General features: G+C 28.6%; 1 protein-coding gene across 1 annotated transcript; it reads left to right on the plus strand.

Annotated features, from left to right (window-relative positions):
• The first annotated feature begins 1889 nt into the window (after nt 1-1889).
• On the plus strand, nt 1890-6309 carry LOC113848113 (derlin-1.1-like). Its single transcript, XM_027477501.1, has 7 exons — nt 1890-1906; nt 2273-2408; nt 2845-2918; nt 3087-3180; nt 3890-4018; nt 5095-5255; nt 5868-6309. Exons 1-7 carry the CDS (start codon nt 1890-1892, stop codon nt 6091-6093), a joined length of 837 nt encoding a protein of 278 aa, XP_027333302.1. The 3' UTR covers nt 6094-6309.
• The last annotated feature ends 3010 nt before the right edge of the window (nt 6310-9319 follow it).

A 9319-nucleotide genomic window follows, 5' to 3' on the forward strand; every position in this document is an offset into this window, starting at 1 on the left:
AGGAAAGGAAAATTTTCTAAGTTACAAAGGCCCTTATCAAATTTTTGTGGTAGGAAATGAACTATGTCTTCTTGAGGAGAAAGATATCTTGAAGACCAGTGGCATGGGCACATCTTTCGAATAAAGTCAAAAAGAATCCTAGATTCTACATCCTGACAAGACTGGGACTCGTGAAAAATCTAAAAAAATCTATGTTTAAAATCCATCATCGAAAAGAAGGTCACATTTTGAGTAGTTTTGAAGGGTCATGAGATGTCAAAAAGAAGATGGCATTTTGAAGAGTTTATGAGGATTTTTAAGCACCCAGAATCAATAGGGCCAATATTGGTTAAAAAATAGAAACTGAAATTATTCTAAGTCTACGAGATTGAATAAGATCCCAAATTCTCCTCAGAATTGGTTGAAAACAAAGGATGACAGGAAAATTATTCTAAGTCCACGAGACTAAATGAGCTCATTGATTTCCTCAAAACTTGTCAAAAGGAGAATCGACAAGGAAAATTATTCTACATCCACAAGACTGGATGAGCTCAAGGACTTCCCTAAAACTTGTCCAAAAAGAAATCAACAAGGAAAATTATTTTAAGTCCACGAGACTAGATGAACTCATGGATTTTCCTCAAAACTTGTCGAAAGGAGAATCGATAAGGAAAATTATTCTACGTCCACGAGACAAGATGAGCTCATGGATTTTCCTCAAAACTTGTCAAAACAGGAATCGATAAGAAAATTATTCTAAGTTGACGAGACAAGGTGGAGCTTACTGGTTTTCTTAAAAACTTGTCAAAATATGAATTGACAAGAAAATTACTCTAAGTCCACGAGACAAGGTGGAACTCATTGATGTTCCCTAAAAACTTGTCGAAAGGGGAATTATTCTATGACAAGATGGAGCCCAAAGGTGAGGAAACCTGTAAGAAAAACTATAAGGTTTGAAGCAACTATCAAAGGAGCGGTTACCAGCAGTTAACACTAATTGAAGGTCAGAGATCGTGGGCACGAAGAAACGATCATGGGCAACATGCAGTCATGAAATCCAGGGGATAACTTTTTTGCACCCAAACACTACACCCAAACTCTTTGTATGCTGAAATTTTACACTAAGGCAGACACCAACTACCAAGAGACTCACGGTTATTGGTGTTCGTTATTGCTAGAAGTCGTACATTATTTTCTTACACATTTACATTTATGTTCCTTATTTTCAGTTCGTTCTACGTTTACTTCTTGCAATTTCAGTCTTACTCAGTACATTGGTGTAAACCTTTTACATTCAGTTCAATACTTTATCATCATCTGGTTATTGTTTATGCTCTGTTATTTGCTTTGCAACGTCTCATTTGTTATCACGTTAACAATAGTCTTCAAATTACTCTTAGATTAATTTGTCTATAATGTACAATTTTTTGTCATAAACAACTACAAAAGTGAAAAAGATAATATAACATAAAGCTTAATAATAGTATTAGTTGACCAGGTCAATCATTTCATTACAACCAATTCTTGACCATATAAATTTAATTATTTATTATTTTACTTTTATTCCATATTTTTCTGTCATTCTCTCACTTTCTTTTTTTATCTCTTCCTTAGATAAAAATATAAGTCGAAATGAAATTTCTCCTAATGAAATGATGGGGAACAGCAAGAAGATGTCAAAGTCAATAAGTCTACGCTATGCTATTCAACCAACGAAGAAAAAGCAAGTTGGAGCGTCATTTGGTTTAAGACTTCAGATGGTCACTACTTCCAAAGATCTCTTTTTTCTTTAATGCGTTTTCTAATGGCCACTCTCTCTTTGGAATTTCCAAAATATTTAAATATATCTCCCCTTACTCTGCTTCAAGTTCAAGTCTTGCTTTGCTAGCTAATTACCCATTTCGTTCAATATGTCTACACCAGCTGAGTACTCCCTCTTTCTCTTTCTCCTAACACAAACATGAAGAATTACAAATAGCTTTTCATGTAGTTACATATATATAGAATTTCTATTTAGTTATATGCATATAATGTACATGGTCAACTACTGTGTTATGCTATGATTGATCTATTATTCAAATATCATCGTAATCATCTTAATTATGCATAAATTTTATCCTTGATATATGGTTAAGTGCGGGGTTTAGATGGTTGCACCTAATAAAATTATCATATAAGCAAGAAATTTGAGCTTAGTTCTAAATTATAACATTAGTATTACTACCAAATATTTATGAGTACACGAGTTTCTCTAAGTTTTCCTAGACAAATAAAATTCTCTCTATTGTTTCAGATACTACCGATCTCTACCACCTGTGAGCAAGGCCTATGGAGTGGCCTGTTTGATGACCACAGCTGCATATTATCTGCAACTTTATGATGCATGGAACATAGCCCTTGATTATGGCCTAGTGTTTAAACGCCTTCATGTATGTAATTCAAAAAAACTGTTCTGAACTCTGATCCGTAGTCATAGATATTTATGCATGAATCCGCACCATTTTTAGATTTAGATAAACTTATCATTCTCAACAACCATTTACAGAAAAAGAAAATAAAATGAATTAAGGAGATAAAATGAATAATTTTTCTTTAAGTTAAAATTATGGTATGTACCTCAGCTCAATAAAAAGTTATTGACCATGCTTCCAAAAAAATTCAGGTGTATAAGTTGATTTTAAGTTAGGAGACAAGTTTGTTTTATTTTCGTTACTTGATTTGATATATTTTCTTCTCTTCTAAGTATTTATTATGGCTCGTATTCTTCTTTGTTTGACCAACCACTATGTACTTATAACTGAAATTATTTTACTTCTTCATTCACTAATAAATTTTCTTGATCATGTTTGATTATATTTGTTGCAGGTTTGGAGGCTTATAACGAATTTCTTCTTTCTTGGCTCATTTTCAGTTCCATTTGCAGTCCGTCTGATAATGATGTAAACAGCTAATGAAACTTACATCTCACTCTGCTGCCCTTTGGGAAATAATGATCACAACCATGTTATATATTCCTCTTTAATCACTGATGAGAGTGTTATATTCTGATTGTAAGATAATTTCAATTTTCTAGCTGTTTATAATTGTTTGAATATTGAATTTCGTAGAGCAAAATATGGTGTTGCATTGGAAAGAGGACCCTTTGACAAGAGAACTGCGGATTATGTTTGGATGGTCATATTTGGTGCATTCTCACTTCTGGTATGTGTGAAGGGTAATTGTACTTTATGATGTTATTTGTTAATTTTCGGTTGGAGAAACGAAACATGCTTAATGCCTTTAGTTGTTCTTATTTCCTTAATATTACTTGTTTGATCATAAATCTAAAATGTGCATAAATTTATTGTTATTCTGATTTCATGGTAGAAATGACACTCAATGTTGGCTAGGATCATTTCTTAGATGAAGCTGTTGATACAAGGAACTGCAAGTTGTCTAGGATAACAAGACGAAACTTGGAAATTTGTAATTCAAAGGCACTATGATATCATGACTTTTCATCCCCAACATCCTCAAAAGGCTTTTTTATTTATTTATTTTTTCTGGAATAATTTATGATATAGTTTAGGTTCAAATAAACCAATTAAGCGTATATGTTAAAGAAAAAAAATAGAGTCAAGCTTAAATTGACATTAATTGTGGGCAGTTACTGAGCAGCATTAATTAGAATAGATTACAGCTAGTTAAGAATATTGACAAATACTAATTAGTATTCTAATAGCATTGGTCAAGAAATAAAATAATTTTTCTATTGAAAAATGTAACAATACTTTTCTTATTATTTCTAATTCTTCCCCAACTTAATTTTAATAAAAAAATATTATTTATTAATTCTTTTATTAATATTCTTAGGACAATGTTAGTGATACCCAAATTATTTTACTGACTTACAGTTTCATCCTCTTCTTAGGTGATTGCTGCTGTGCCATTTTTATGGTTTCCATTCATGGGATATTCCTTAGTTTTCATGATCGTCTATGTTTGGAGCCGCGAGTTTCCAAATGCACGAATCAATATTTATGGTGTTGTGTCACTGAAGGTATAATATTCTAATTACTTTTCTTTGCTAATGTTGCTTCTTTATTTTGATAATGTCACAAAAATTGATACTTTTGGTTTCTGGGTAGTTTGTTTTCCAACTTAAAACACTTTCTAAAGTTAACATATCTGAAAACTCACATATGCTTCATAAACTTTGACCATTATAAAGTTAACATATGGTCCAAGGGCAATTGGGATTATGTTTTTATTAAAGGGTGTATTAATTAAATACACACACCTATTATTAGTATTATTATTTTCTATGAAGTTTCATAAAGATTCTATTAATTCATTTATATCTCATTTATATATAATATGTATGAGCAAACGTACTTAAATATCTATATAAATTTCTTTTAGATTGTTTCTTTGGAAGATTAACTATATTTTTTACTTCTTCTTGTCTCTGTTTTGCCTTCTATCTTCTCTGGTCTTTATTCAGTTATTCCTCCACCCTCCCTCAGCCTCTAAAAACAGAGGAAATACAAAAGAAATGTCTAGACCTCAATTCTTTACTACAAGCAAGGGAAAAAAAATATTTTACGCATGATTTTTCAGTTTGCCTCCACCAAAATGTCCCGTTACTAAAGTCAATAAAAAAATATGCTAAAAGTTTTATGATTGATTTTAAGAAATTAAAAGTTTTTATTGAAAATAAATTACTTTGAGAATACAAAACTATAATAAATATTTTCTTTCTATATACATTAAGTTACTACTTTTAGATGTTTCAAATCAGTCACAAGGATTGATCTTGACAAAATCAGCAAAATAAAATCAAGGTAGTAAAAATGATTTAAACAAGGTTTGTTCTTGAGTGAGCTAGTGTGTGCCCAGCTCCGTTTTTTGTTTGGTGTTTTTCTTTTCCTTACAATTTTAGACAGGTTTAGTTAAATAAAGTAACCTTTTTTTCTTTGTCTTTTACAACTTAGCTTATATTAATCCTCATGCAATTTCAGTTACTATGGTAATTAAAGTCATTCGTATTATGAATACTTTGTATTTGGGATTATTATACTTCCACCATTCATAAGTGGAACTATTAAACTTTTATTGATCATTTTTGTTCTGCAGGGATTTTACCTTCCATGGGCTTTGCTAGCTTTGGATTTAATTTTTGGAAACACTTTAAAGCCAGACATTTTAGGGATGCTTGCAGGACATCTTTATTACTTTTTAACAGTGCTTCATCCTCTTGCTGGGGGAAAGTTCAAATTCAATACTCCTCTCTGGGTGTATCCTTTCTTTTTATGAGGTTCCAAATGCCATTGTGATTAAATCAAGTAGCTCATTTTAACACGTCATATCCATTTCAAAATGCCACCATTATATTTTTAGAAAAGAAATCATTTTTTACCACTCTGATCCATGAAACCATATCACTCAACACATTTATATAGCAATGATCATTGATCACACAATTTCGATCTCCATGATCAAGAGTTTTCTAACCAAGTGGAAAAGAAAATTAAAGTCTAATCTCCTCTTCACCAAGGATATGACATATAGTTTACATTAAGAATTTAATCTTTACACTGTCATTTAATTATGAATTATCATATCAGTAAAAATCTTTGATTTCTATAATAATTAATATAAAAATCATATAAATAATGTATTCTAATTGGTTAATAGTGTGAAAATTTGTACACTTACAATCCACAAAAAATTAACTCTTATATTAATTGGTCTACCCTATTGTTATAATCCATGGATTCACTGCATAAGTGGTACAAATTGGACATCATTTGCTATACCAAGTTCTGTTTTTTTTGTGGTACATATCATACTATATAGTTTATTTTAAGATTAATGCATTCCTATAATCCTTAATTATGTTGCATCAGTCACAAAATAGTGGCATATTGGGGAGAGGGTACCCAAATAAACGCCCCAGTTCAATCTAATCCATCAGCTGGAATTGTATTCAGAGGAAGAAGCCACCGTCTTGGTGGGAATCAAACAACAAGAAGCAGTGCAGAGCAAAGTGAAGGGAATGCTTCCTCCCCTCAACAGCAGAATCAGGGTAATGGAATTGCTTTTCGTGGAAGAAGTTATCGTTTAAATGGATGAGTTTGGTAACATGATTTGTCTGTGTATGAACCTCTCTTTTATATAAATTTTATTTAATTAATTGATATGTTATGCCATCAAAACCACAAAACAGTAAATGTTTTGATGTGGTGAATCATTTAACAGAAGTGGGGTTCACATCACTGCCTGAATCATGAGCTTCCTACGTATTTTGTCTATCTTAACATTTAGTAATGAAAATTATAAGAACCACTTATGTACTTTCAACATTTATATTTCTTCTCCTGCCTCTGTTGTATGTATTGTTTGAGCCTTCCTTGTCTCACTAGTTACTATGTAACATCTTTCAATTGAATTTGCACCTTTAGATTTATTCTTGAGTAAATATTCAAATTAGTATTCGAGATTGCATGCACTATGTAGATTGTATGAGAAAACCTTTTATATTTTAAAAATATTTTATTAGCTTCTGACTTTGCAAAAAGGCATTTACTTTGGTTATTTTAATGCAAAACAATAGTTAAAAATAAAACAAAAAATAACTAAAATGATTGATCTTTATTAAAGTTAAGGGCTAACAATTTATTGTAATTTTAAAAACTAAAATGCATAATTCATACAATTTTATTAAGAGTGTACTTCAACTTTTACATTATAGCATATAATTAATTTGAGAATAAAGGTTATGTTTTTCTCTTACAATATGTTTGAACAGGGGAGGAATGGGAATGAAAGGGACAAAAAAAGAAAAGAAAAGTGAACAAAGTTTTATGTTTAAATGAGAGGGGGGGTTCCAAAATGAGGGAAAGAGAGAGGGAAGTGAGATGAAGGATCAAGAGAGGTTTTGGATTTTTTTTTACATTTGTTTTGTATTTTAATTTAAATATTTATATTATATAAAAAATTTAAAATTTTGAAGTTAATTTTTAATTTTTTTATAATTAAAACTTATTTATTATTTAGTTTTGTACTTAAGAATTTACGTTTTAATTTATATTTAAAAATGTCATTACATTTTAATTCCTGTTATTATTATAGTAATAACAATGGAAGAGATTAAAATGTAACGAAATAATTGTATAATGATTAAAACATAATTTTTTAAATAAGAATAATTTATAAATAAATATTAATTATAATATGTATTTTAACTAATTATAATTATTAAAGAATGATTAAGAAAAACTTATATTATAACTCAATTTTTTCTTTAGAAGTATAAATAAAGTATTAATATCAACATTCTTAATATAATTTTCTGACATGTAACTACTTAATTTATATATAATATTTTGTATATAATATATATATTTTTAATAAAATATTTATTATGTATTAGGTATAAATATATAATATTTACTCAAAATCTTAAATGATCAAACTTTATTATATATGTAGAATTTTAACTTTTTTTATAATAATATAAGTAACTAATTTTTATAATATCAACTCAAAATTTTGTTAATTAATTTTTATGATACTTTTTATTATTAATTAGATATTTTATCCATAAAAGATTTAAAAATTTTAATTTTTTCTAATAATAATAATTTATAAATAAATATTAATTATAGAGACTAAATATATATTTTAATTTAATTTTTAATATAATTTAATTATTATTTTTTCTACTCATCAAACAAGTAGAGAGAATTTTTATTTTATTTTAATTCATTTTAACCTAAAATCTTTTTCATTTTATTTTTACTGTAATTAGGAAAACTCGTAAATTTTGTGAAAAATTGTAAGGTTAGGACATGGATAATCCCTAACTTAGTGATCCTCAGCCGTGCGAGATAGAGAAAAAATTTATTTTTATTATTTATTTTATTTTTAAATTTTAAAATATTAATAAATTATAAAATATAAAGCATTGAATGATATATGCATACTTTTTTTTTTTTTTATTTCTCCTGATGATAAGTGCAGAATTTAAAATGTAAAAGATCCGTATATATGTATATACAAAGAAAAAGTAGTCGATACTTAATACTAACAATGTCACCTTATGATTAGGGATAAGAATAGGTTAGACTCTCCAATAGGAGTTAGGCCTAGTCTTTTTATAACCTAACTCAGTTTGATCTATTTAAGTATCAGGTTTAATTGATAAATGAGTTTATTACATCCAACACTAGTCTATATAGGTAACCCCATTTCTAGAAGGAAATTATGACTTCCCTCATTTGTAACATGTTGAAGAAGGATTTTATTATATCCAACACTAGTCCTTATTCTTCTCTGATCCTTTTAGCTAAGAAGAAGGATATCATGTGGCATTTTTGTGTGCCTGATCGCTTAATAATTACTATTTGGGATCAGTTTTCTATTTCTATGATAGATGAACTTTTAGATGAATTACATGGGGCTCATGCCTTTTCTAAGATCGATTTATGCTCCAAATATCACCAAATTTTGCTTAGCATTAGAGGACTCTCACAAGACAGCATTTAGAACTTTTGATGGACACTTTAAATTCTTAGTTATGCCATTTAGGGTTACCAATGCCCCATCTTCCTTTCAATTGGCCATGAATGAGCTATTACGTGAGTACTTGTGTAAGTTTGTATTGGTCTTTTTTTATGATATTGTCATTCATAGTCCAAAAGTTGTTCATGGACAAGTGTACCTGTTAAAAAGTAATAAAGGGTTATAAAATAAGTTTTCGAAATATTGTCCCATAAAGATTATTTCTAATTATAAAGAATTTCTTAATTTAATTGTTTGAACTTAAAGGATGTGAAATTAATTAAATAAAATAAGGATTTAAAAATAAGAAATTAAAAGCCTCTGCCAATAAACTAATCAAAAAGAACATAAAGCATATGATTTCACTTTTACACTTCTCTATGTTCACTTCTAGATTATTTCTAATTCTGATTTTCTTATGATTGTCAATCACTCATATTAAATCTATTAATACCGAATGATCATGCAATATTAAAAGTTTTTTCTTAAATTATTACCTTCAATAGTTACACAAGGTAAAAAGAAGAGAAGGTATAAAGAATATATGAGTTGTTAATTTAATAACAATTTAAAGAGAATAACTAAGTTTGGTTCACTTAATCATTTGTCTCTTTTTACCCTATAGATTCATAGATTATATGTGGTCTAATTGTTTACAATATAATTAATTATGGTATGTGTAACATCCTCATTTTCTTCATTTAAAATAAATAAATGTTTATAACGAATAAAAATGATTTTGTTCTTATTTGTGGATTTAAGAATATAATAAAGACAAAATTTACATTTTCTTCGT

This window comes from Abrus precatorius, unplaced genomic scaffold (genome assembly GCF_003935025.1).
Source record: "Abrus precatorius isolate BTA unplaced genomic scaffold, Abrus_2018 Scaffold8, whole genome shotgun sequence".
NCBI classification, from domain to species: Eukaryota; Viridiplantae; Streptophyta; class Magnoliopsida; order Fabales; family Fabaceae; genus Abrus; species Abrus precatorius.

Bases quoted from the DNA above. Each gene is read 5' to 3' on its own strand.
- LOC113848113 (XM_027477501.1), top strand. The intron at 4,019-5,094 runs GTATAATATTCT...TTTGTTCTGCAG, and splicing joins ATGGTGTTGTGTCACTGAAG to GGATTTTACCTTCCATGGGC. The intron at 5,256-5,867 runs GTATCCTTTCTT...ATGTTGCATCAG, and splicing joins TTCAATACTCCTCTCTGGGT to TCACAAAATAGTGGCATATT.